The sequence below is a fragment of the Camelina sativa genome, chromosome 13 (genome assembly GCF_000633955.1).
Source record: "Camelina sativa cultivar DH55 chromosome 13, Cs, whole genome shotgun sequence".
Lineage (NCBI taxonomy): Eukaryota > Viridiplantae > Streptophyta > Magnoliopsida > Brassicales > Brassicaceae > Camelina > Camelina sativa.
In genome coordinates this window covers 16705996-16733955 of record NC_025697.1, presented here as the reverse complement: position 1 = coordinate 16733955, position 27960 = coordinate 16705996, and the positions used below count along the sequence as shown (strand labels likewise).

The 27960-nt window shown below is 36.3% G+C and overlaps 2 protein-coding genes and 1 long non-coding RNA gene across 3 annotated transcripts; 1 reads left to right on the top strand and 2 right to left on the bottom strand.

Annotated features, from left to right (window-relative positions):
- LOC104736925 (thylakoid lumenal 29 kDa protein, chloroplastic-like) lies at nucleotides 255-2306 on the top strand. Its single transcript, XM_010457011.1, has 10 exons — nucleotides 255-429; nucleotides 531-632; nucleotides 748-835; nucleotides 917-1017; nucleotides 1098-1138; nucleotides 1229-1359; nucleotides 1458-1564; nucleotides 1652-1789; nucleotides 1884-2018; nucleotides 2103-2306. The coding sequence occupies exons 1-10, from the start codon at nucleotides 331-333 to the stop codon at nucleotides 2211-2213; spliced, it is 1053 nt and encodes a 350-aa protein (XP_010455313.1). The 5' UTR covers nucleotides 255-330; the 3' UTR covers nucleotides 2214-2306.
- LOC104736924 (14-3-3-like protein GF14 chi) lies at nucleotides 2293-4419 on the bottom strand. The gene is made up of 4 exons (XM_010457010.2): nucleotides 3800-4419; nucleotides 3592-3714; nucleotides 3395-3511; nucleotides 2293-2628 (listed from the first exon to the last, which is right to left on the bottom strand). Exons 1-4 carry the CDS (start codon nucleotides 4289-4291, stop codon nucleotides 2563-2565), a joined length of 798 nt encoding a protein of 265 aa, XP_010455312.1. The 5' UTR covers nucleotides 4292-4419; the 3' UTR covers nucleotides 2293-2562.
- Nucleotides 25512-27596, bottom strand: LOC104736923. The gene is made up of 4 exons (XR_759663.1): nucleotides 27208-27596; nucleotides 26648-27114; nucleotides 26453-26527; nucleotides 25512-25861 (listed from the first exon to the last, which is right to left on the bottom strand). It is a non-coding gene; the product is annotated as an uncharacterized LOC104736923 (long non-coding RNA).

Sequence of the window (27960 nt, the reverse complement as noted above, 5' to 3'; positions counted from 1 at the left end):
GCTTTTAGCTCATACTTTTTATTAGTATAGATTGTAATAAAAATTATTAAATAATATCAAATAATAATAGATTAAACTTGTAATATGATTTTCTTTATTAAATTAATCAATTATATGAATAAACTGTTATTAAAAAAAAAGAAAAAAAAAGAGTTAAATGATGAAATCAAATAGACCAATATGATTGGGAGATTTGGATAACAGAGAATCCACAAAAGTGTATCCTTCACAAAACCAAAACACACTCTATTTTCTTCAGACAACTCTCTCTCTCTCTCTCTCTCTCTCTCTCTCTCTCTCCATCATCTCTGTCTCATCACAAACCAAAAAATGGGAGGAGTGTCCTTCCTCTCAACTGTTCCTTCCTTCACCAACACAACCAATCATCAACACCTCACCACAATCTCCTCTTCTTCTTCACATCGCTCTGTGAGTTTCAACCATTGTCACATTCTTTTTCTTCCAACCCATTTAACATAACATATTCTTATGCTAACAATTTTGAAATGATAACGATCATCATAATTCAGGCTGTCATACGATGTTGCAAGATTGATCCTCAAGTTTCCGGCGAAAGTTTATCTTTCCACCGCCGTGAAGTTCTCAAACTCGCCGGCACTGCCGTCGGAATGGTACCTTAACACTTGACTCGATTCAGTTACATAAACGTTGGTCCAAATGTTCTTGAAGTTGATGTCTTTATGTCACATTTGATGAGTTCTTGGCAGTGATGATCTCTCTTGTTAGGAATTAATAGGCAATGGCTTCATTAACCATGTGGGTGATGCGAAAGCTGCTGACTTGAATCAACGTAGACAGCGATCCGAGCTTCTATGTGAGTTCTGAAACAAGAACACAAGTGTAGAGTACCAAGAGGTTGTTATTGTCACTAAAGGTTTCGTTTTTTACTATGCAGCAAAGATCAAGCTTACACTTTCGAGCACCATTAAGGCTAAACCGGAGCTTGTACCTTCCATACTCAAACTAGCATTCAATGATGCAATGACTTATGATAAGGTCAGGCTTCAATAAATGTCTCTCTCTGGTGATTGCACATCTCTTTACCCTTATTGATGTTAGCTTTTTCTTTTGTCTAGGCTACAAAATCCGGGGGAGCCAATGGATCCATACGGTTAAGGTACTTCCATGATATAAAAGAACATTATCAGAGTAGTCTTTAACATGATGTTTCATGCAATCTTAGAGTTGGTCTTGTACTTTTGTGAAGCTCTGAGTTAAGTAGAGAAGAGAATGAGGGGCTTTCTGATGGGTTGGGTTTGATAGAGGAACTGAAGAAGGAGATTGACTCTATCTCAAAGGGTGGGCCTATATCATATTCAGATCTCATTCAATTGGCAGGTGATGATGTTATTATATAAGTGTATACCAAAACTTGTTCATGGACAGCATTATCATTGTGAGACTTAAGTGTCTTTCTTGGGTTGGTTTTTTTGTAGGACAATCAGCGGTCAAGTCTACGTTTTTAGCATCAGCAATCCGCAAGTGTGGTGGAAATGAAGAAAAAGGGAACTTACTTTATACAGCATATGGTTCAGCTGGTCAGGTACCTATGTCATGTTGATGCTCTTTTGCGTTTCGAGTCGTGACGCATTTGTTTCAAATCGAGACTGAACTGTTGTGAATTTGTTAGTGGGGCTTGTTTGATAGAAATTTCGGAAGGACTGATGCAACAGAGGCAGATCCAGAAGGCAGAGTCCCACAGTGGGGAAAAGCAACTGTGCAAGAAATGAAAGATAAGTTCATTGCCATTGGATTGGGTCCTCGTCAGGTACAAGATTTTGGGTTTCAAAATAGGGTTAGGGGATCAAGATCAGTCATAATTGCTAACCTGTATTTGAAATCAATGTTTGGTGTATTTGTAGCTAGCTGTGATGTCTGCATTCTTGGGTCCTGATCAAGTCGCAACAGAACAGCTCTTGGCTACTGACCCGCAAGTTGCTCCATGGGTTCAGAAGTATCAACGAAGCCGTGAAACCGTATCTCAAACAGATTACGAGGTTTGTTTTCACTCGATTCACCTTTTCATATATTCCTCCACTTCAAACTCCAGCTCATGTTTGATTTTATAAATATATTTGCAGGTTGATCTGATAACAGCATTCACAAAGTTAAGTTGCTTAGGACAGCAAATCAACTTCGAGGCATACACATATCCCGTCGAACGGATCAATCTGAGCAAACTCAAGCTATAAGCTATGTACACTATATGTATAATATAACCTGAGAGTAAACTTGAACTCATTCCGCAATTGATTGCTGAAATAAACCAAAGATTTTTCTCGACATTGAAACAGAAAAAAAGATGAATCCATTACAAAGAGGTCAAATCACAATAAAATGGAAACAGATTAAAGAAAAATAATAGAAAATGAGTTTTCGCATCCACGTTTAAGAAAAGCAAACAAGGACAAGAATTAGACTGCCTCAGAGAGCTTCGGGATAAAAGGAAATCAGAAACCAACACAGAAACTCCTCCAAGAGAAAAACATATTAATGGAGAAGTTTTAGATACTGAAACAAACAACAAATTCGCCGCAAGACTTAAGATTGTTGCTGTTCTTCAGCAGGTTTTAGTGCTGCTTCTTTGATGTCGTCAGCAGCATCATCCTGATTAAAAACATTTGACAACATACTCAGAATCAGATCAGAAGAGAGAAGAAATGAGGAATGCATCAAAATGTACAGTGAACAATTTGATTTACAAATCTAGTCTTTCTCAATGGCTTATCTTGCTCATGGTTCAGAACTCAAGCAACAGAATAGGATTAAAAACATTTGACAATCACTAAATTCAGATTCAGACCAGAAGAATCAAGAAAAGAGGAATGCACCGAAATGTAAACTAAAACAGTTGATAAGGATCATGATTTCAGTAATCAAGTAACAAACATGATTAAATACATTTGACAATCATTAAAAATCAGAATCAAACTCAAGAAAAGAGGAATGTAACAACATGCAAATCTAATCTTCATCAATGGCTTAATAAGTCTCATGGTTTTAGAAATCAAGCAACAAAAGAGGAGTAAGGACATCTGATAATCACTAAAATGTAAAATCAGACCAGAATAATGGATCAAAATGTAAACTAAACCTTTTGACTTCCAAATCTAGTCTTTCTTAATGGCTTAAACAGGCTATTGGGTTCAGAGATCATTTATCAAGAAACAAAACAGGCTTACACAGGTCAACCCATTTGATGAAATCACTACAATCAGAATAAGGTCAGAAGAATGCATTAAAATGTAAACTAAACAGATTTATTTCCAAATCGGCTAATGGTTTCAGAGATCAAACAACAAAAAACAGGCCAGAAAGTTGCATCAAAATGTAAAACTAAACCATTGACTTAATAACGCCAAAGTATAAATACCTGCATGTCAGACGTCCAGAGAGTGAGGTTATCACGAAGAAGCTGCATAATCAAAGTACTGTCCTTGTATGACTCTTCACCAAGAGTATCCAATTCAGCAATAGCTTCATCAAACGCCTAAGGAAACCATAACCAAAACTCATCAACATAAACCAACAACACAATCATATAAAATCATACTTCTGATAGAGCCAAACCTGCTTAGCGAGGTTACAAGCACGGTCAGGAGAATTGAGAATCTCATAGTAAAACACAGAGAAGTTCAACGCAAGACCAAGACGAATCGGATGAGTAGGAGGCAATTCAGAGTTAGCAATGTCCTGCACAACCAAAACCAAAAGCCAAAATCTCACAAACCTAAATCAAGTCAAAAACGAAACCAGATCGGAGAAATGAGATCAAAACCTGAGCAGCTTTGTAAGCAGTGAGTGTATGTTCAGCAGCATCTTTCCTCTCTTGACCAGATTTGAACTCAGCCAAGTATCTATGGTAATCACCTTTCATCTTAAGGTAAAACACCTTCGAATCTCCAGAAGCAGCAGCGGGGACGAGGATCGTATCGAGAAGCTTGAGGATACCGTCACAGATATCGGAAAGCTCGGTTTCGATTTTGCTTCTGTAGTCACGGATCAAGGAAACGTGGTCGTCGTTGCCGCGAGACTCTTCCTTCTGTTCGATCGACGAGATGATCCTCCACGAAGCACGACGAGCTCCGATCACGTTTTTGTAAGCGACGGAGAGGAGGTTACGTTCTTCGACGGTGAGTTCGTCTTTGTCAACGGCTTTCGCAACTTTTTCCATGAATTCGACCATTTCTTCGTAACGCTCGGCTTGTTCCGCGAGTTTCGCCATGTATACGAACTCTTCCCTTGCTGATGAAGCTGCTGGTGCCGCCATTGTTGTTTAGATCGGAGATGATGAACAAAGGTGGAAGAAGAAGATGATTCTCAGATCTGCGAACGAGAGAGAAAAGAGAAAGAGAGAGAGAGAGAAAGACTTTTTTTTTTTTTGGGTCGGCTCTGTTTGTTTTTTTGTTTATAGTATTTTGGAGTTTTGTGTGTGTGTGTGTGTTTTTTTTTATTGTTTTTTAATGAATGAGTGGGGAGCGACGATTACGGTAAGGGAAAAGAGAGGAGAGCCGTTGGATTAAAAGCTGGCATAAACACGGATTCGTAACGAAAAAAGGCGCTGGCTTTTCAGATCCTTTTTAGGTCAAGTTTGAATATTTCAATGATTATAAAGGGTATTATGGTCATTTAGTTTTTGTTATCAAACGTATAAGAATTATATGAAGATCATTATAATGCTAATTTAATTTATATACAAATTTTTTAGAAATATTTAATAAATAAATCAAAATGTTATAACCTATTTACAGTCATGTTATTCACACTAAATATTTTTTAATTTATAATTTACTATTTATTAAATTATGATAAGGCTTTCAACTTTTGTAAACAATTATTTTTCCATAACCGCAACTTTCCAAAAAAATTGGAACTACTACTATTTACATTAAATAGTAGTTTGATAGTTAGTTAAATAAATATAATATTCCCTAAACTTGAAAAAAAAGTTCTCCCTAATCAAATTAATAATGCATGATTCCTAGCATATTCCTTAATAAAAGTGATTATACTGATTTTTCTCTCTAAGTAGTTGCTAAACTAGGATCTGATCCGTGTTACAGCGTGGGGAAATATTTACAGATACATCAATCTGTTTTATTAGAATATAGCTAACTAGATTTTAATCCGCGGTACATCGCGGTATAATTTTTTAACAAAATTTTTTTAATTTTATTTGTTTCGCTTTTTGTGTTTAATATTGTATATTTATATTAAGAATGTTAATTCTAGGATTTCACCCGTATACCACACAAGATGATTTGTTTTTTAAATTCGTAATTAAATTAGCTTAAAAATAAATATATTTATTATTTTTAATATTGATTGCACACAGACAAAATTTCTTTTTTTATAGTTTAAAGGTTAGATTTTTACAGCTTTTTCAGTATTAAATTACTATTTTCGATTCAACACGTTATCCATATATAATAAAATACTCCCTCCGTCTCATAAAGATTGATGTTTTGGGATATTTTTTGTCCCACAAAGATTGATGTTTTGTAAACTTCGAGAAGTAATCATTGAAAATATTTAAAATTTTGAATTGTTATTGGTTTAAAATTAAATAATATTTCTTTAGTCAAAAGAAAAATATATGTAAACTCAGTAATTATTGTTTTCTAAAAATGTGTAAAAGCTTCTAAAGGTAGTATAAATCTATTTACAAAAAAAAATCCTAAATTATTATATAAATTACATGATTGTGCTCACATATTACTCTATTATATCATTACAAAGTACATAGAGCATTTAATAGCCACTTTGGAATCAATTAAACAATCATCATTCAACAAAAACGATGAACAACTCCACCAAATTCATCTCTTTCTTCTCTCCTCCTCCTATATATTTTCCTCCTATGTGGCCTCAATATCAGCCCCTTTAATTTACTTCCAATCGTTTGAAAAGATATACAAATGGATCAAAGCAAAACCTGGGGTGTACCAAAAACTGAAACGCTTGATAAGTCAAGAGGATAGTATATATTCAATAATAAATATAAAGAGGATACTTAGACAGGTGAGCAGCTCACCGTAAGCTAAAATCAAAATTGGTTTTTTTCTCAACATGTATTTGTGACACAACTACATGGAGTCAAAAAAAAATTAGTGTAGATATGAAATAAATCAAACAAAACATTTAGATTATTCACTAACCGGAAAGTTGCATGTTCACGTATCGTGAAACCAAATTTTTTTTTTCAAAGAAATGTATTTAAACCACCTAAGATAAGAAAAGAGTAGGTATTAGAAATGAAATAAAGAAAGCATAAACATTTTGTACCAATAAACTAATAAAGGAATAAGTGTGCACCTGTTTATCGCCAACAAATCAAATTAAGTGTCTCAACCGGGAAGATTACATCGCCAGTTGAAATACTAAGTTGTGTATGAATTGATGCATTTTTGTATTGCTATTGAGACGTTATCTATATAGTTCTTTGAAGATTGTAAAATTAGATGTGATATGTGATCGAGAAAATATTGGTGAGCAAGACAAAAATCTAAAAATATATATGGCAATTTTGAATTAATGGAAAAAATTATGATTAAGGCAACGAATATTTCACTAAGTTATTCCATATGTATAGAATTAATTTCTATTTTCTATACTATATCTAGTTAATATATAATAAGAATAGGAAATGTAGATATGATTTCAGTTTTTTATTAATTAGTTTCCATTGGCTATATTGTCTAGAGTTTATTAGTTTCTGTTTGCTATATTTGTATGATTGTGGAAATAATCTTTATTAGGTATGCAAATATCACACTAAGGACTAAAGTTGTAAATAAAAAAATTGAATAACCATAACTAAAAGGATAGAACAAAAAATGTACTTCAAAAATGTATATATAGATTAAGATGAATCCTATATTTATTTGGATTGGATAAAATAGTAAAACGTAAAAGTAAATAAATTGGTAATAAAATGAGTTCTGATTAAAAAAAATAACCTGAAAACAATAATAAAACATTATCACTATAAATTATTTAATTAAATATCGGTCATTAGTGTATTAGTTGTGATGAGATAACCTGAAAAGAATAAAATAAAAAAGATTTCAGTATAAATTATAATTCAGTCTGATACTCATAATTTTCATCATAATTAGGTAAAATATTTAATCAAATTGTATACATAAACATGAGTTTGATATATTTACAATTTTTTTATGTTCCTGTAAAATAAAAGAAAAACATTAATATACATGATAATAATATTGAATTAAAAAATTCTTACAAACGCATATATATTGTTGATAAAAGCTAGATGAATTAAACAAATAACTATCAAAAGTGATTGGAAAAATAGCATGCAAATCCTATTTATTAGGTAAGAAAAGCATATTATTACCTTAAGAGAAGCGGTTTGTCCTGTACACACCTGAAAAAATTATAAGATGAAAGAGATTAGCTACGCTTATATGTACTAAACAATGAGAATAGTAAATCACTCAATGAAAATTCAGAATAACAAACATAGAAATCATGAATTCTACTATATAATATATAGACTAGAGCCGGATCCGCGCTACAGCACGGAGGAAAATACTAATATTATTGAAACTAATGATCATTTATAATGCGGTGTATTATTTTGTGCTTAAAATATATGTGTTTCAATTTACATTTTACCGCAGTTAAGAGGTTTATCTGAAATACATTTATCTTGTGAGTATACATTTTTTTCCATACGATAATGAGATGGGATTTTAATAAAACTAAAAATTAACAACCGTAAGACGTGGTTGTCGAAACATGAATAGAGAAATAATATTATAGACATATTTATATTATAGTCGGTCGAAATATATTAATATGTATTTATTCTTCTAACTATCATATACATGAACCATATTTAAAATCTTTGTTTTTACTTTTGTAATTTAAAATGTAACTTAACGTGTATATGTATATATATAGTTGGGTTATAATATTATAAATGTATTAATTAAATATTGGGCATGAAAGTTATTTCTAATACTTGTAAAATTGGGCTTCTTAGGCCTTTTAGTTTGATCATCTCATACCCTTCAATCTTATTCTCGACTTTTCTTCTTCCTGAGTGAGAGAACAAAATTTTTTCCCCTCAGACAACTTCCAGTCGGTTGATTTGAATTCCAGATTTTCTCAAGCTTTCAACGTATGATTCGTAATTCATAACTTCTACTCAGATTCACCACATCTAAATTCAGGCAAATCATTTCTGGTTATATACAAAAGCGGGAAAGGAGAGAAGATTCATTTAGTTGAATCGACTCCAAGATGTGTGTGTTCGGGTAGACTAATCCGGGAATTGGCGAAATCGATTTTCACCCAAGAATTATAAGATACTGGTTAACCAATTCAATTGGGTTGGTAAGTTGTCTATGATTCGAAATTGCTTCAATTTTAGATTCTTAAACTTTAATTGATATAAACACTTTCTCTACTGTTGTTATATGTATTCAAATATCCTCTGAATACTATGTTTTTGATTGGAAGTGTTGCTTTATTTGTAAGAGGGAAAACTGATTGTTTTTCTTGTTTTCGAGAACGCATCAGGGTTTCAATTGATGACTATTTTCATCTGTAGACCGATTTAGGACCAAAGAGAGGAAAAATGAAAGGTAAGCTCCTATAACAAATTTTTGTTTTGAATTCAACATTGGTTCTTTGCAAATGTTTAAATATTCATCAAGGAGATATATTAAGATGACAAATTTTTGGAAGATTTGAAATGATATAGCTAGGGTTCCAAAAGTTGTTCACTAATACGAATATAATGCTCTGTTTATGTATCAGCTTCGATTCGATTGTGAGGAGAATATAACATTTACAGTTTGTGTGTCAAGTTATTCATAACAGAGTAGGAGATTTAGAAGTCTTCAGTTAACAGGTAAGTATTTCTATATTCTAAAGGTTAGTTTATTTAACAATTAAATAGATTAAGATTCTATAATCTTCGTTATGTATTTTTAATAATAATAACATAATTAAAAAAAAAACTAATTCTTTGCTCATTTAATTTAAAATTCAACATGAAATGAAAACATACGAATAGGTAGTTAAAAATAAACAAAATGTTTCTTCAGCAATGCAAAACACGCAAAAAATCAACCTTCTAATAATCCTCTTGCCACACATGCTTCCTTGTACGATGGATATACAACTCCATCATATGTCCTCAAATCTTCGTCACTTATTGGCCCTTTAAGAAAACGAAAAAGTAGTTTGATGCATAAGTTACCTTTAAAGTTACTTGAAATAGAAGTTGTTCTTCGATTGTTGATTGTCCTTTTCCTTCTGTCAAAGCATTTTCCTTTAGGATTCCATGAAAAAAACACAGGGATCTCTTCGAAAGTGAGTTGTCTTGCAACTTCACAGTTTAGGTTGAGATCGAACCAAGCCTTAAGCATTGGATCTTTGATATCTTTTTTTTTCTCTCGGTCTTAGTCATAATGAAAATTGAAAAGATTTGCTTCGGTGCTGTTTCCTGGAATGTATAAGGTAAATAATATATATAGTTGTAAATTTTTAGGGTTTTGATATTGTTATTTTTTTCGTAATTGATCTTCAATACTTTTTTTCCTACATATTGGATGTGAATATTCTCATATAACTAATACACCACAAAAATAGGAAAGAAAGTATTCTCAAATATCAAGAGTATTGCTAAGTACTGATTTTTTTATTTAAAAATGTATTTGTAAATAAAACTGTGATATTAAAATATTTGAAATAAAGAACAAATATTTGTGTGTACATTATACTATTAGTTTTTTTCAGTGGTTTTCCAAATTTAAGGACTTTTGAAATCAAAATAAGCTTCAATTTAAACTTATCAATAAAAGTTATCTATATCAAAAAATAGTGTGAATAAAGGTATTAGATCTTTAAAAAATAAGCATTTATCGTAATATGACTTTAAGTATATGTGAGTAGAAGAGTTTAGTAAGCTTACAAAAATATCTGCTAAAACCATTTCTATGGTATCTCCCGAAAAGACTGTATTCTGCTTCCACGAGTGAATGATTTTGACTTGTATTCTCCAATTTGTTTTGAATGGTTTGATTGACAGTAAATCAGTGGTAGCAGCGACGACAAGAGCCATTGCAGAAAGGTTGGTAGCAGAGATAAGGGAAGAGATTTGCAGGTATGATGATTGAAGCTTTGCTTCCTAACATTGTATTTATAGAGATGGCTAGACGTATACTAAAGTAGGTATTTTCTAGATCTATAAGTTTGGGAATATTCTCTGTTAGCCGATTATTAAGCCAAATCGAGTAGGAAAATATTTTGGAGAATAAATTGTTTGTATATGTGGCTTAGGAATAAATTATGATCATATACTGTTTAGGAAATATAATAGGTGTATTAAGTGTATAATTCTGATCATATACTGTCTAGATCATGAGATTTTTTTGTTTATTAGGAGATTGATATCTGCGAAATTGATTGCTGAGATTGAATAACATAACAATAGAATAATTTTTGTGCGTTATTTGTGTGATAAGGAGCTAATTTAGGGATGCTTTTAGTTTTCCGATTGAGAGAAATCAATACCCATTAAGATTCGGAATCATGATTACCTAATACCCAAAAAAAATCGAAAAACGTTGAAACCGAGTAAAGTCGGATCTAATTATCCGACTGTCTAATTTCAGGTTATTTCTTTTATTTTGACCCGACCCAGTTAATTGTTAAGTCATATTTGTCCTTGTTCTCTTTGTTTTAATGTTGTTGGCGTAGGGGCATTTTCGGTTGAAAGGGAAGTTGTACTTCTCTTTTACTATAGTAAGGATGAACAACCATAAGAACAAAAAATGAGAAAAAGATAATCTAAAAATGCAAATGATTTATTCTGTGCTATCTATTTATAGGGGTTAATCATTATCATAAATTGGGTGTAATAAGATCATATATATTAAGATTTTTTTGATAAGATCATATATCTTAAGATTTTTTTGATAAGATCACTATTTTATTATAATAAAAACTAAGAAATTAATTCAAAACTAAAGATAAATTGATTTGTATGGTAACAACATTAGAGGATTTTTATAAATTTTGGATAGTAGTTATTTTTTAATTAATTTCGTTTATTTAAAAGTAATTACTGTTTAAAATTTTGGCTAAAAATCCATACCTAACCCAACTAATGAATCCCCTATATAATTAACGACATTAGCTAAGGAAATAGTTACATTGATTGCCAAGTTTAAATATTCAGTATTTACATTGATTACCAAGGTTAAATATTTATTATAGGAAACTCGAATATTCATGGTAAAGTTTATTTCCTAATATTACATTTCGCATAATTACGAAAACTGAAATTAATCACATAGTTACCTAAAAATATGGAAATAATTTTTAGAAATCCACAGTTTTAGAAACATGATAATATTTAATGCTTTTTATATATATATATATATATATATATATATATATATATATATATATATCTACTAGATATCCAATAAATTCAGATAATCCATATGCTACATATCCGATTTCTTATTTCGGGTTTGTTAGCAAAATTGATCCGATCCGATTATACTTTTGTACTTCTCTTTTACTAATATAGAGATGGAATATTATTGCATTGGAGAAAAAGCATCCTAGAAATATTTTACACCTAAACGAGAATTATCATCACCAAATATAAAACACCCACAACTTACTGAAAACCATAAGATACACTTTTTGAAACGACCTGACCCGTTTTTTTTAATAAGAATATAATAATAATAATAAATAACTATGACTAGTGGTCTCATACCCACTAGCCACCTAACCACAATCACAATCAACAGCTGAAATAACCAATATCATTAACCAATAATTCACCAATCATAATCCAATAACCAACATTAATTCCAAATCATAAACTAATGATCCAAACAGCATAAACCAGAGAACCAGCAATCCTAACAACATTCTTGGACTCAACTTCTAGCAACCTAACAACGCCAAACAACAATCAATCAAGTCCCTAGAACATCTTCCTCTTCGTTGCTTTGATTCCACGATCACACTTTGCCTTTACCTACACCACAAATACAAATTGAGATGCATGAGTATTTGAAAAATACTCAGTGAGGCAATCCTCTCATCTATTGGGCTATACACACAAGAAATAAGATCTCTCATGCCACAAACAACAACAATAAAACAAACCAGGAACATGAACAAGTGACCCGCCACGATCCGGTTACTATCAAAAGAGTGTCGACCGATACCAGAAGGTGTCGACCGACACTGGATATCTGGTGTCGACCAACACCACTTGGGTGTCGACCGACACCTGCTCGACACAACCAAAACCCTAACGGTGTCGACCGACACCTCCACATGGTGTCGACCTACACTCGCTAAGTTCCCGAGCCGTCCTCGCGTTGGTGTCGACCGACACCACTGGCGAGCAGTGATTTTCTTCGAACAGAACCTCCTAATCTCGCCGCCAAACTTCTCCTCTTCATCCCACACAATCCCAGGAACGAATCCAAGCCTCAGGAGCTATGAAAAACTCACAAACAACCAAAACAAACAACCAAACAACACACAATATCACAGAACAACTTTCCCACCACGTTCCTAGCCCTGGATCTTCACTCACACAGCAAGATCTCACCAAAAACACCTTAAAATCTCACAAACTCTCTCAAGAACCTTTAGGAACTGTTTTCTCCTCTTTCTCTCTCTCAAGCGGCGTAAAACAACAAAAACACGACCCTAGGTCGTTTTCTCCCTTTTAAACCTCGGTTTAATGGTTTTCCTTAAACCAAACTAAACCAAAACGATCAAAAACTCAATCTGGTCGAACCAGAAATTAGTGGTGTCGACCGATGCCACCATGGTGTCGATTGACACCCTCCCCCAAAACGCACAGTTTTGGTTCGCGGGCGTTACAATTCTCCCCCACCAATATAGATTCGTCCTCGAATCTCGGACAAAACATCAGTCAAGGACTCTCGTGCAACCGTCTCCACGGCCCGCACTCCTCCGACCGATCTACGAAAGGTCACCTTTAGGCGATAGACTCATGCTCCAGGCATCATTTGCTCTCAACTTTTGGACTCTCCTTTTTACTCACAGGCCTAAACCTTGAGTTTCTATTGGCTCCTCATCAGACCGAATCCTGCATGCCATAATATTGGCTCCTCATCGGGCCTAAGCCCGCATGCCATAATATATATAAGGGAGTCCAATACTCGTCTCTCGGGTTGCTACCCTACAGCGCGCCCCCGGATCGTCATCCAAAGTCGATATACCAACCATACTCCCAAGCCACAAAGTCTTAGAATATGACGGTACTAGGAGGATCTAAGTTCCCCAAGAGTCGCGAGCAAACAATTCTGAACACGTCTGAGTCTTATCCCTATCCAGATTTCCTTTCTGTGGCTCGCGTAAGACAACACGATGTCCTACCAGCCACATATCCCCTCACTGGAATACCTCATGACCACACAAGGATCATCTCACTGCCCAACGGGCCGCCACAAAGGCCAAACAAATGTCCTAAACAGGACCGCCACAAAGGCCAAACAAATGTTCTAAAAAGGACCGCCACCAAGGCCACTCGTCCCGAAGGACCATCACAAAGACCATATGTCCCGAAGGACCGCCTAAACAAGCACTCTGGCTAAACAGCCCGCCTCAAAGGCTACACTATTGGCTAAACAGCCCACCACAAAGGCCACACAATTGGTTAAACAGCCCACCACAAAGGCCACACAATGGCTAAACAGCCCGCCACAAAGGCCACAAAATTGCTAAACAGCCCGCCACAAAGGCCACACAATAATTCAAAAGACCGCCACACACGGTGCAACAACTCAAAAGTCCGCCACTAAGGCCACACAAGCCCCCCTCCAAGGCTCTCCGCCACTAAAAATGGACAAATTCTAACTCACATAAAACTTTCCATTTTTAGCACTTTCCACTTCAGGAAACTTTCCACTTATAGAAACTTCTAAATCAGGAAACTTTCCTCCAACACACTGCCTTGCGGATACTTTGTACCCCAAACACCACCTCATCTTGTTACTTAGTCGCACAACAACCCACCCCAAGCGACCAAGTAAACAAGAGAGATGGGGTAGAATACTCCATTCCCGCTCCAGCCACGAATTATAGATGGAACCAGGCTAGGCAAGCTCAAGTCACAGCTTGCTTCTCATACCATTTCTTAAACCTTGACTTCATGCTCGCCTCAGGCTCCCAAGTCTGCTCCTAAACACCATCACAGTCCCAAAGGACTCTCATCAAAGGAATATTCTTCTTCCAAAATTCCTTGATCCTCCTCCCGAGAACCCTCACTGGTCTCGCCTCCAAGGTCATGTTAGGCTGAAGATCCTCAGAAATCTTAGCCAACAACTGATCATCCTCACGGAGACACTTCTGCAACATAGACACATGGAAAACCTTATGGATGCTCGCATAACCTCAGGTAACTCCAATCTATATGCCACTGGTCCGACTCGCTCAATCACCCATATACCTTGGACTCCACTTAGTCTAAGTCAATGACCTGTTCTGACCCCGCAACATAGCCATTTTGAGGTACACTCTATCTCCACCCTGAAACTCAAGATCTCTCCTCCTCCTATCGGCATAACTCCTCTGCCGGTCCTGAGCTTCTTTCATGTTCAGCTTGAGCACCCGAATCTTCTTCGAGGTCTCCTGAACAAAATCTGCCCCGTACATGCTCCTCTCCCCCCACCTGAGTCCAGCATAACGGTGTACGACACGGCCTCCCATACAAAGCCTCATAAGGTGCTGATTCGAGACGACACTCTTCCATCCTTACATAGCAGCCCCACTGGAAACGGAATAAGAAGGAAAAGCAGAAGACCCGAAGGGCATAACATTTGAATGAGTCCCGATACTCGCCTGGTAACTGTTGTTGTAAGCAAACTCTACCAAGCTCAAATGATCTGCCCAATGGCCACCCCAATCCAACACACATATCCTCAGCAAATCCTCCAACATCTGGATCGTCCTCTCTGACTGTCCATCTGTGTGGGGATGATAAGCTGTACTCATATGCACCTTGGTGCCCATCTCTGCCTAAAATGCCTTCCAGAACACCGAAGTGAACTTGGAATCCTTATCAGACACTATGCTCGCTGGCCCCCCATGCAACCTGACTATCTCCTTCACATACTTCTTAGCCAAGACTGCTGCTCCATCAGTCTTCTTAATGGCCAGAAAATATGTCGGCTTAGTCAACCGGTCCACAATGACCCAAATAGCATCAAACGTCCGGGACACTGGCAAACCAACCACGAAGTCCATAGTAATCATATCCCACTTCCACTCTGGAATGGGAAGACTCTTCAGCAAACCACCTGGTACATGATGCTCAGCCTTTACTAGCTGACACACATCGCACCTCGCAACCCAACTAACCACATCCTTCTTCATCCCGACCCAGTGATAGTACCTCTTGAGATCTCGGTACATTTTAGTCGCTCCTGGATGAATAGAGAACATGCTAGCATGAGCCTCTCTCAGAATTTCCTGCCTCAACTCGTCATCCTTAGGCACATAGATCCGCCCATGCACCAGAATAGTACCATTAGCCGAAACCTGATACTCCGAGTCAACATCCTTTGAGGCATTCACCAGCCCCAAATCCGACTCCTGAGCCAACCGCACTCTGCTCAAAAGATCTGCTCTATCAGCTGCAACCAAACCCAACGGCTCCTGAGAAACCGCACACAAGCTTAACGCACTGATCTCTCCTACCAGAGAATCCATATCCTGCTCCTGAGCTGAAGCCGCCCGCTTCCGACTCAAAGCATCTGCAACCAGGTTAGCCTTACCAGGATGATAGGCTATCTCCAGATCATAATTCGCCACGAGCTCCATTCACCGCATTTGCCTCAAATTCAGCTCGGGCTGAGTGAATATATACTTTAGGCTCTTATGATCTGTAAACACATGTACCTTTGCACCATAAGATAAGATCTCCAAATANTAGAGAACATGCTAGCATGAGCCTCTCTCAGAATTTCCTGCCTCAACTCGTCATCCTTAGGCACATAGATCCGCCCATGCACCAGAATAGTACCATTAGCCGAAACCTGATACTCCGAGTCAACATCCTTTGAGGCATTCACCAGCCCCAAATCCGACTCCTGAGCCAACCGCACTCTGCTCAAAAGATCTGCTCTATCAGCTGCAACCAAACCCAACGGCTCCTGAGAAACCGCACACAAGCTTAACGCACTGATCTCTCCTACCAGAGAATCCATATCCTGCTCCTGAGCTGAAGCCGCCCGCTTCCGACTCAAAGCATCTGCAACCAGGTTAGCCTTACCAGGATGATAGGCTATCTCCAGATCATAATTCGCCACGAGCTCCATTCACCGCATTTGCCTCAAATTCAGCTCGGGCTGAGTGAATATATACTTTAGGCTCTTATGATCTGTAAACACATGTACCTTTGCACCATAAGATAAGATCTCCAAATATTCAGGGCAAAAACTACAACACCCATCTCCAAGTCATGAGTAGGATAGTTTTCCTCATGCTTCTGCAACTGCCGCGAAGCATAGGCAATCACCTTCCCATGCTGCATCAACACACATCCCAAACCAACTCTGGATGCATTTGTATAAACCACATAGGGTTCTCCCTGCTCAGGCAAAGCCAACACCAGAGCAGTAGTCAACATCTCCTTCACGCTTGCAAAGCCCTCCTCACACTCATGTGACAAGACAAAAGGAACATCCTTTCCCGTTAACTTAGTCATAGGACGTGCTCTGCTCGCAAACCCCTACACAAATCTCCTGTAATACCCTACCAACCCGAGAAAACTCTTGATCTCTGTGGCATTCTGCGGTCTAGGCCAATCCCTTATAGTCTGAATCTTCTCCGGATCTACAGAAACCCCATCTGCAGACACAATGTGACCCAGAAAACACATCTCACGCTGCCAGAAAATACACTTGCTCAACTTAGCAAACAACTTCTGCTCCCGCATCTTCTCCAGAACTGCCCTCAAATGCACTGCATGCTCTTTAGGACTCTTAGAATAAACCAGGATGTCGTCGATGAAAATGATGACAGACACGTCCAGAAACTCCTGGAACACGCTGTTCATCAATCTCGTAAACGCAGCTGGTGCGTTAGTCAACCCAAATNTGCTCCTGAGCTGAAGCCGCCCGCTTCCGACTCAAAGCATCTGCAACCAGGTTAGCCTTACCAGGATGATAGGCTATCTCCAGATCATAATTCGCCACGAGCTCCATTCACCGCATTTGCCTCAAATTCAGCTCGGGCTGAGTGAATATATACTTTAGGCTCTTATGATCTGTAAACACATGTACCTTTGCACCATAAGATAAGATCTCCAAATATTCAGGGCAAAAACTACAACACCCATCTCCAAGTCATGAGTAGGATAGTTTTCCTCATGCTTCTGCAACTGCCGCGAAGCATAGGCAATCACCTTCCCATGCTGCATCAACACACATCCCAAACCAACTCTGGATGCATTTGTATAAACCACATAGGGTTCTCCCTGCTCAGGCAAAGCCAACACCAGAGCAGTAGTCAACATCTCCTTCACGCTTGCAAAGCCCTCCTCACACTCATGTGACAAGACAAAAGGAACATCCTTTCCCGTTAACTTAGTCATAGGACGTGCTCTGCTCGCAAACCCCTACACAAATCTCCTGTAATACCCTACCAACCCGAGAAAACTCTTGATCTCTGTGGCATTCTGCGGTCTAGGCCAATCCCTTATAGTCTGAATCTTCTCCGGATCTACAGAAACCCCATCTGCAGACACAATGTGACCCAGAAAACACATCTCACGCTGCCAGAAAATACACTTGCTCAACTTAGCAAACAACTTCTGCTCCCGCATCTTCTCCAGAACTGCCCTCAAATGCACTGCATGCTCTTTAGGACTCTTAGAATAAACCAGGATGTCGTCGATGAAAATGATGACAGACACGTCCAGAAACTCCTGGAACACGCTGTTCATCAATCTCGTAAACGCAGCTGGTGCGTTAGTCAACCCAAATGGCATCACCACAAACTCATAATGCCCGTACCTCGTCCTGAAAGCAGTCTTCCTCACATCCGCCTCATCTATCGGGATCTGATGATAACCCAACGCCAGATCTATCTTGGAGAACCAAGTAGCACCTCCCAACTGATCCAACAACTCATCGATCCTCGGAAGAGGGTACTTGTTCTTCACAGTGACCCGGTTAAGACCTCTGTAATCAATATACAAGCGGAAACTCCCAACCTTCTTCTTAACAAATAAAACTGGCGCTCCCCACGGTGATACACTCGGACGGATGAATCCCTTGCTCAACAAATCCTCTAGCTGCTTCTTCAGCTCTGCCATCTCTGCTGGAGCCATCCTGTAAGGAGCCTTGGATAACGGTGTTGTACCTGGTTCCAGTTCAATCGTAAAAGAATCAGACCGAGAAGGTGGTAATCCTTGCAACGACTGGAACACGTCCTCAAACTCCTCTACAACCTGAATACCGCTAACCATAGACTCCGCCACTGACTTTGGTATAGATATAATAACCAAATAAGCCTCACGGTCCTTCTCGATCATCTTCCCAGCCTGAATGGCCGAGATCACGAGACTCCCTGAAGTCGGTCTAATCCCCTGAAAAACCAACTTCCCTCCTGAACGCTCAAACTCCACTCTACCCCGATGACAATCCAGATGAACCATATGCCGATGCAACCAGTCCATCCCCAGGATAACGTCATACAGCTCCACTGGGCTGATAAGCAAATCCGCAGGCCAAGACTCTCCCGAGATCTGAATATCGATACCTCTCGCTCTATCAATGACCCTCAGAAACTTGCCTCCAGCAACCCTGACAACTCCTGTACGCTCACCGAGATCCCCCACGATACTCGCACTCTCTGCGCACTCCAGAGTAATGAAGCTATGAGTAGCTTCAGAATAAAACATAACGTGGGACTTAAACCCGCCCACCAACAAGGTCCCTACACAAACCTCATGTGTTGAGAACCTAACACTGTATCACAGGACAACATAAAATCCGAACTTACTAAGGATTCACAAAGACAAAGTATCAAAGATTATACTTGTGATCGCCCCGGCACTGGTCCCACAAATCTCTACATTCGTGTAAACCCGTGGCGCCTGCTCAATCCGTGCCACCTACTGCCCTTCCGGCTACACCTGCTGCAACGCCACCACTGCTACCGGCTGCAACTTGGGACAATAGGGCTTGATGTGCCCTGGCTCCATGCAAAAGTAGCACACACGATCTGTTGTCGATGGGCACTCCTCTTGGGACAACTAGCAATCTTGTGATCTTTGTTCCCACACCTGAAGCAACTCGCACCACTCGACGTCTGCCTAGCCTTCCACTTCCTCTTGGTTCCCTGCGCAGTCTTACCGCCCTTGCTAGAACCTCCCTGATGCTGAGCCCTACTAGGCTGGACTGCTGGGCTAGCCGCCACTGACTATGCCCGGATATCCTCCTCAATCCCTGCTGCAGTCTCGACCAACTCTGGACGTGAAGCATAACTCTGCCCCCTACAGTGAACCCTCAAGTCATCACGTAGGGCCCTCAAGAACCTCCTGATCTGAGCCTCCTTAGACTCAAGATCTCGACCCCCATACCTCAGAAGTCGACAGAACTCTAAGTCAAACTCCCGCACAGAACGAGTTCCCTGAGCTAGCTGAAGGAACTGCACCTCCAACCTATCTAGTGCCACTCTAGAGAAATACTTGCGGTTGAACTCCCAGACGAAGTCAGCCCAAGTCATCTCCCTCCGCACTCTCTTGACTGCCACAGAACTCCACCACAACTAAGCATCACCAGTCAAAAGGTGGACCCCGGTGTCCATCGAAAACTCTTCAGGACATCTCCGAGTATGGAAGTTACGTTCCATACTCGTCCTCCACGCCTCCACAGCGGTAGGATCTGTACCTCCCAAAAACCGCTTGGTATGAATACGATCCATCTCTGTCAACATGCTGATATAACGAGAATGGACCCCCACATCCGCAGCCACTGGCTGCCGCTCCTCCGCCACCACTGGTGGCACTCCGTGAGCTTGAGTCGGTGCCAAAGGTGGCAACCGCTCCAACAACTATGCCAGCAAACCCGCACCCGAGACTCCACCCACTGGGACACCCGCACCTGGGGCCCTAACATCACCGGACACTGGAGCATCAACACCGCCCCCTCCGGCCACACTCATGGAATCCCCCTGGACACCCTGCGACTCGCCAACACCCTCTGCTGTCACACTCTGGTCCGCAGTCTCACTAACCACTGGGACTCTGCCCCTACCACGACCACGTCCGCGTCCACGACCACGACCAGAAACAGCATCCTCTCTAACCATCTGCACTACCATGAGCAGAAGACTAAGCACACAATAAACAGAACACAAAAACAAAACTAACCGTGGAATCACAATGTAGGCTTGAAGAAGATGTTCTAGGACTCCATGCCACACACAATTGACTAACTCACATAATCAATCAAGACATGCAATCCCAGACAACACAACAAAAACCTAGTGAACCCAAACCTAGAACCGTAAGGGCTATGATACTAAACTGAAACGACCTGACCCGCTTTTTTTTAATAATAATAAATAACTATGACAAGTGGTCCCATACCTACTAGCCACCTAACCACAATCACAATCAACAGGCGAAATAACCAATATCATTAACGAATAATTCACCAAACATAATCCAATAACCAACATTAATTCCAAATCATAAACTAATGATCCAAACAACATAAACCAGAGAACCATCAATCCTAACAACATTCTAGGACTCAACTCTAGCAACCTACCAACACCAGACAACAATCAATCGAGTCCCTAGAACATCTTCCTCTTCATTGCCTTTATTCCACGATCACACTTTGCCTTTACCTGCACTACAAACACAAATTGAGATGCATGAGTATTTGATAAATACTCAATGAGGCAATCCTCCCATCTACTGGGCTATACACACAAGCAATAAGATCTCTTATGCCACAAACAACAACGATAAAACAAACCAGGAACATGAACAAGTGACCCGACACGATCTGGTTACTGTTAGAAGAGTGTCGACCGATACCAGAAGGTGTCGACCGACACTGGATATCTGGTGTCGACCAACACCACTTGGGTGTCGACCGACACCTCCACATGGTGTCAACCGACACTCGCTAAGTTCCCGAGCCGTCCTCGCGTTGGTGTCGATCAACACCACATTGGTGTCGACCGACACCACTGGCGAGCAGTGATTTCCTTCGAACAGAACCTCCGAATCTTGGCTCCAAACTTTTCCTCTTCGTCCCACACAATCCTAGAAACGAATCCAAGCCTTAGGAGCTATGAAAAACTCACACACAACCAAAACAAACAACCAAACAACACACAATATCACAGAAACAGAGATCTTAGCTTAGCTAAGCCATGGTCATGCACTCACCTTAGCCAAACAATGAGATCTAAGCCCAAAAGACGAAACTACCACCACAACAACCTTCCCACCACGTTCCTAGCCCTGGATCTTCACTCACACAACAAGATTTCACCAAAAACACCTTAAAATCTCACAAACTCTCTCAAGAATCTTTATGAATTGTTTTCTTCTCTTTCTCTCTCTCTCAAGCGGCATAAAACGACAAAAACACGACCCTAGGTCGTTTTCTCCCTTTTAAACCTCGGTTTAATGGTTTTCTTTAAACCAAACTAAACCAAAACGATCAAAAACTCAATCTGGTCGAATCAGAAATTAGTGGTGTCGACTAATACCACCATGGTGTCGATTGACACCCTTCCCAAAACGCACAATTTTGATTTGCGGGCATTACACTTTTAAACATTGATTTTGAGCTTAAGGATGAAATGTGACATTCACATACTATTTGATTTTCTCTATATTCATGTTGTTGTTATAATTTTCGTATTTTCTGATTTTCAATTCTAATATTTCTGTATACATAAACACGGAAAAGTTGGATCTTTCGATGTATATGCATTATTTTTACTTTCACACGTTTTGTATGATGAGTTTTTACGGATTAAAAATCTTTGAACATGTTGCATGACTTGCCTAACATGGCAGATTTGGATTATAGAACCAATACTAAAACTATTATTTTATTCCATATACTATATATTTGTAATTATAGTTTAGAAAATTAACTTATAAATTATTTAATATATGAGCTACAAAATATTACACATACTATAACACATTATTAATATTCCAAAAAAAAAATTGTATACACATAAAAATATACACTAACATACCATATAGGCATACACCTCTCTCTAGTTCTCGAAAACAAAAAAAAAAATCTAAAATTTTATATTCTATCCAATAACAAATTTGATGTAATTAGGTTATAAACGGTATAAAATGTAAGAAGAAGAAAAAACATTTTGAACAAAATTATAAATTAATTAGAAAAAGTTAATTAATTGAGAATTCTAAAACTAAATAAATTAAAAATTATTATTTAAATATAATAATATATAATTTAGTCCCACAGTGTACCGCGGTTTTTTTTTAAAACCCTAATTAAATTTTATAGTTTAAAGAGATTTCTATATAAAAATAATAATTTGATATTTTATTTCGTATCTGACTTAATACAAATATGAAATAATTAAAATAAAACCTACCAATATAGCTTAAATTAAGAGGAATATGTTATTATAGAGTATATGTTAGTTTATATGAACAATTTAAACTACATGTTCGAATATCATAGTAAATTTTCATTTTTCTCATAAATTCAAGTTGAACAATAAAAAACAAATAATGTCAAGAGATATGTATACATTTATTATATTTTGATTAGTTTATACAGTAAAACCTGATTACATTAATACTCTATAAATTAATAAACACTATAAATTAATAAATTTTGTTAGTCTCAAGTCAGGCCAGTGTAAAAAATATCAAAATTTGATAAGATAATAAGATAATAATTTTTTCAAATTCCCATGTAAAATATGGTTCAAATAATATTGTAAATTAATAATCATGTAAATATATATATATATATATATATATATATATGTTGATATATGTATGCTTTAAAATTCTGAATTTTCTTCTAAAACTTATATCTATAAATAATTGTTATGTTTTCTTTTCAAACTATAATGATAGAGAATACTCTATACAATGTCCTAAAAATAGCTAAGTTTTTTAAAAAAAAATCAATTTCTATATGTACCATTTTTATTTTGATAGTTTTATAGAGTATTTATAATTTATTGTCAATAATGTTTTCTAAACATTAGAAATTCAATTCTAAACTGATAACATCCTAAAGTCTAATTTATTTTGCTAAAATTGTTTCAATTCATAATTTTAATCATTTAAACAATTAAAGTATATATCTATAAATTAATGATTATTAATTTACATGATAAAATAATAAATATTAATTTATAGATAAATTAATATCACTATAAATTAATAAAATATCATGGTTCCAACATTATTAATTTATAGAGGTTTTACTGTAAAATATACATGTAACATCACTCATTGTCTTCAACAAACACGTGTTTTGTTTCGATATTATGGATGGATAGCAAAACATCGTATTTTACATAAACACCAAACAATATTGATAAAATACCCTAAATAAGTGACCAACTAATTTTTATGATATATATTATATATAAAAGAATATCGCACATATTGTAATAGATAACTAGATTATGACCCGCAGTATACCGCATGGCAAGATTTTACATATTTTTGTTAATGTACTATTTTAATACTAATTTTGTTAATGTATTCATTGTTAATTTTAGTGATTTAGTATATAATCTGTAGTATACCGCACAACAATTTTTGTTTAATATGTATTTTATATTGATGTTGTTAAAATAGTAAAATGAGGATTTAGCCCTTTATTTTTTACTATTATCAATTCAATCCTGACATGTCATATATCCGTTATGTAATATAATTTGTTGATGTTATTTTGAAAATATAATATGTTTAAATATTTCTAATTTTACTTTTTATTAAGTTTAGATATATCAGTTAAAAATTATAAACGTCTTAAAATTTTATCACTTGATATTTTATTTTGTATCTAACTTACTACAAATATGAAATAATTAAAATAAAACCTACCAATATAGCTTAAATTAAGAGGAATATGTTATTATAGATTATATGTTAGTTTATATGAACAATTTAAACACATAATTTTTATATTATTGAATAATATATGTTCGTTTTAAAAAATTCAAATCACAATATATGTAGAAAAATATTTATTTTTATTAACTTTATTACTATATGATTATGATGATTGACTACATTTAAAAATTAAAATAAAAAAGAAATGATAGGAGAATAAAAATTTAAATTTAGAATAAATCTTCTAAATATCTATATTAATTATAGAATATTATATATATCTATATATATATATATATCAATATTTAAACTATTTAATTGTGTTTGGTTATAAAGATAGTAGATAGGGTTAACTAAACTTGTTTGGATATGAACATAAGTATTTAATGATAATTAATGGTAGATATTTCCAAAAACATATTTTTGAGTAAAAACTGCTGCAATTATACTTGTATAGATACTACGTACATAGTATATCTATTATATTTAAAATTTAACCTAGACAAGGATTAATGTAACATGATTGACCGTCAGCATATAGATTTCATGATGAAAGTTCTTTATTTAGTTTTTGTTCTCCACATTTCACAATTAGTTTGGTCAAGTAAATCATTATCGATTAAACACTTAATCTACATTCCATCACAAGAAAATTAAAGAAGTCTTCTACTTTCATTTCATAGGTGATGTTCTCGACAAATTTGCACAAAAGACATCTTGGTCATACTCAAGCTTTCTAACATTTGTGGGAAAGCATACAAGAATCTATTGAATAATTAGTTTTAACAAGTCATTGCTCTTGTCAAAATAACACATTGTTAAATAAATAACTGACATATAAATAGTTGAATTTGGAGAATGTATGATACATATAAAAAGCTACTTAAACTATCAGTTCCAAGCTACAGTTTTTATCTTTCTATCATTTATTTTTTGTACTTTCTCATTTTTTGCTTATATATTGCTTATATTATGCTTAGTTATCAATTTATTTCAAATATTATAGGGATTATAATGGAAGCAACATTTCGGTATAATAGCATATAATCATTTCAAGAGTAGATTTATACCACTTTTCTTGTTGTCTACTCTCATACTATTGTTGGAATGTGAAAGGTTCGATGTTTAGTTCTTCTATTGTAAGCATGTTTGTTCTTTCTACCAAACCGACATCATGCAACTAGTGCTTTCATTGGAAACAGAGATCGAGCTAGTTCAACTAAATAATATATATGAGATATTTATAGAATTAGGCATTTTATGGATTGAAACTTTGAAATAGAGTACTTTTGTCCATACTTGCCTCTTTACGCATTTTTAGAGAAGGGAATAGACGATTTTACCCTTGTCATTATTGAGTTTTATTCCACTTTTAAATCTTAAAATAAACTAAATTACACTATATAAAACTCTGTACAAAATTATGTACAATATGACGAGATAACATAACTCTATATGTTTCAAGAATTAAAACTAAACCCTAGGAGAAATAGGAACTAGGAGAACCCAAGTAATTAGGTATAACGCACAACTCTTGATAAAACTCACAAGAAAATTCGATGATAGCTCATCCAAATGGGTTCCTAAATATTTGAAACCTGAATTGAATTTGATTAGAAATAAAATAGACATATAAGCATTGCAGACCAAGAACTTGATGTCATACTATCTTATTTGGTAACTCCACATATGCACCTGACATCAAATGAGATGGATAGTAATTACAAAGAAGTGTTATTTGATTCTCTAGGTTGCATAACTCGTGACTCTAAGTACAATACAATAGAGAACCCAAATGGGAACAGGAAGGGACAATGCAATATACATCTAACAATGTAATGGAAAATCAATTAGTGAAACTATACCCTAAAGACAACAACAAGGATCAACCAAGGGAATTACATAAACACCAATTTTAAACAAGAAACTAAACTGTAAGGTGTACAAGACAAAGGGAAAGAACGAAACTGGAAAAACCGCAAGCTGGTGAAAGATAAGGTTATATAAAACATGGGGTCAAAGCGCAAAATATGATTTAAAACTGGATTTTAAATTGAAAAATGACAGGGACAATCAATGAGCTAAGAAGGGTAGTTTAAAGAATGGAAACAAGGGCAAACTAAACCCTAAAGTCATTTACAAGTGTACACCCAAGAGAATCACATTAACACGTATTTAATTAAGAAAAGAAACTTCCTAAGGTCTAGAAGACGGAGAACCCAATGGACAAGATAAAACGCAAGTCAGTGAGATATAAGTTTAATGACTTAGAAGAAGAGGTAGTACCTATAACTCTAGCATCAGCTTCCTTGACTGCATAAGCAGCGAATTAACAAACTTCATCTCTTAGAGTAAGATTTTCTACAAGGAGAATACAATGACTCATCAGATATTTAACATAGCAACAATTGATAGAAGAAGAACAGACATTGACAGAAAGGATAAACAACTTAATTTATTTAAGAGAGTTGAGATTCATACGTTCGCTCAAGAGCTGATAAGCTTCACTCCTAGAACAATGGTTTAGTGTTCTTATTCTCTTGGAATTGTTTTCCATATGAAGACTAGTAGCAAGAGGCTTCTATCACTTTTTAGTTACTTTTGTGATCTGCATTTCACTTTTTATTTAGCTAAGAACAATATCATAATGAGCAGAACTTGATATAGCTTAAGTAATGATAACAAACTCCACATTAGTTATCTGAAACGAGACAGTTTACAACATCACCACAATCTAGCATTCAAACTCCAATAGTGATGACTTCAAATAGTACAGAGGAAACGATGGGAAAGAAACTACAAAGCTGAACACAATCGTCTAATGACGACATCATGGTGGCACAGATCTTCCCGAATAGAAGCTATGGCGGACATGCACAGATGATAACTTTGTCAGAATTGAAACCGCAGATCCAAAATTGCAGATTCGGAAATGGGGGAGTGACGATCTTTAGAAAAAATAAAATCCAGAGTTACTCCATCAACAAAGTGCAAAAAAAAAGAGAAAATAGAATAAAAAAATCATAATCGTTCCCACATACCTCCATGAAGAAGGGTTTGGAGCTTGAATGAAAAAAGTCGTAGTGGTGCTCATCTTTCCGGAATCAAAATCGAGAACTGAGACCGTAGTGATGATCTTCATCCAGATTAACCCATGAGCTCAATTTTTGTTTGATTTTGTGTAAGCTTAAGGAACATTGGGTCAAGCCAATTTTTTTGTTTGAGACGAGAGAGAGAGAGAGAGAGAGATAATCGATCGTTTATGTGAGGACGGCAATTTCGTCTTTCTAGTTGAATTAAAACACCTAAATCTGTAAGTATGGACAAAAGGTCCTAATTCCATAATAATCTGGAAAAAAAAAATTATTTATCTTTTTGCTGAAAAGCCTAATCATGTGTGTTAATTTGATCGTATAATTAAGAAATGAAAGAAGAAGAGATACATTGGTTTTCAAGACTGAGCAACCTTGTCTTTAATTCATCTTTATCCACTAAACTAGAACGAAAGTTTTTATAGGCCACGAAACTCGTTAGTGTGCTTATTCTAGTATTTCTATGCACACACTTCTTCTGGGAGGAGTGCTGGCCATGACGCCAAGCAAGGCAAGCACAAGTTTGCAGCCGTAATTATATTAATTAAATAACCGGCCGTAAAAATGTTTAAGTGTCTTAGTAGTTAGTGGTTAAAGTGACCGAGAGTTAATTATAGGAGAACAAACTTGTTTGCGGATGTTAACTATATTTCTAATAATTTGATGATTTGAAAATGACATGGACTTCTTGAGAATAATCAT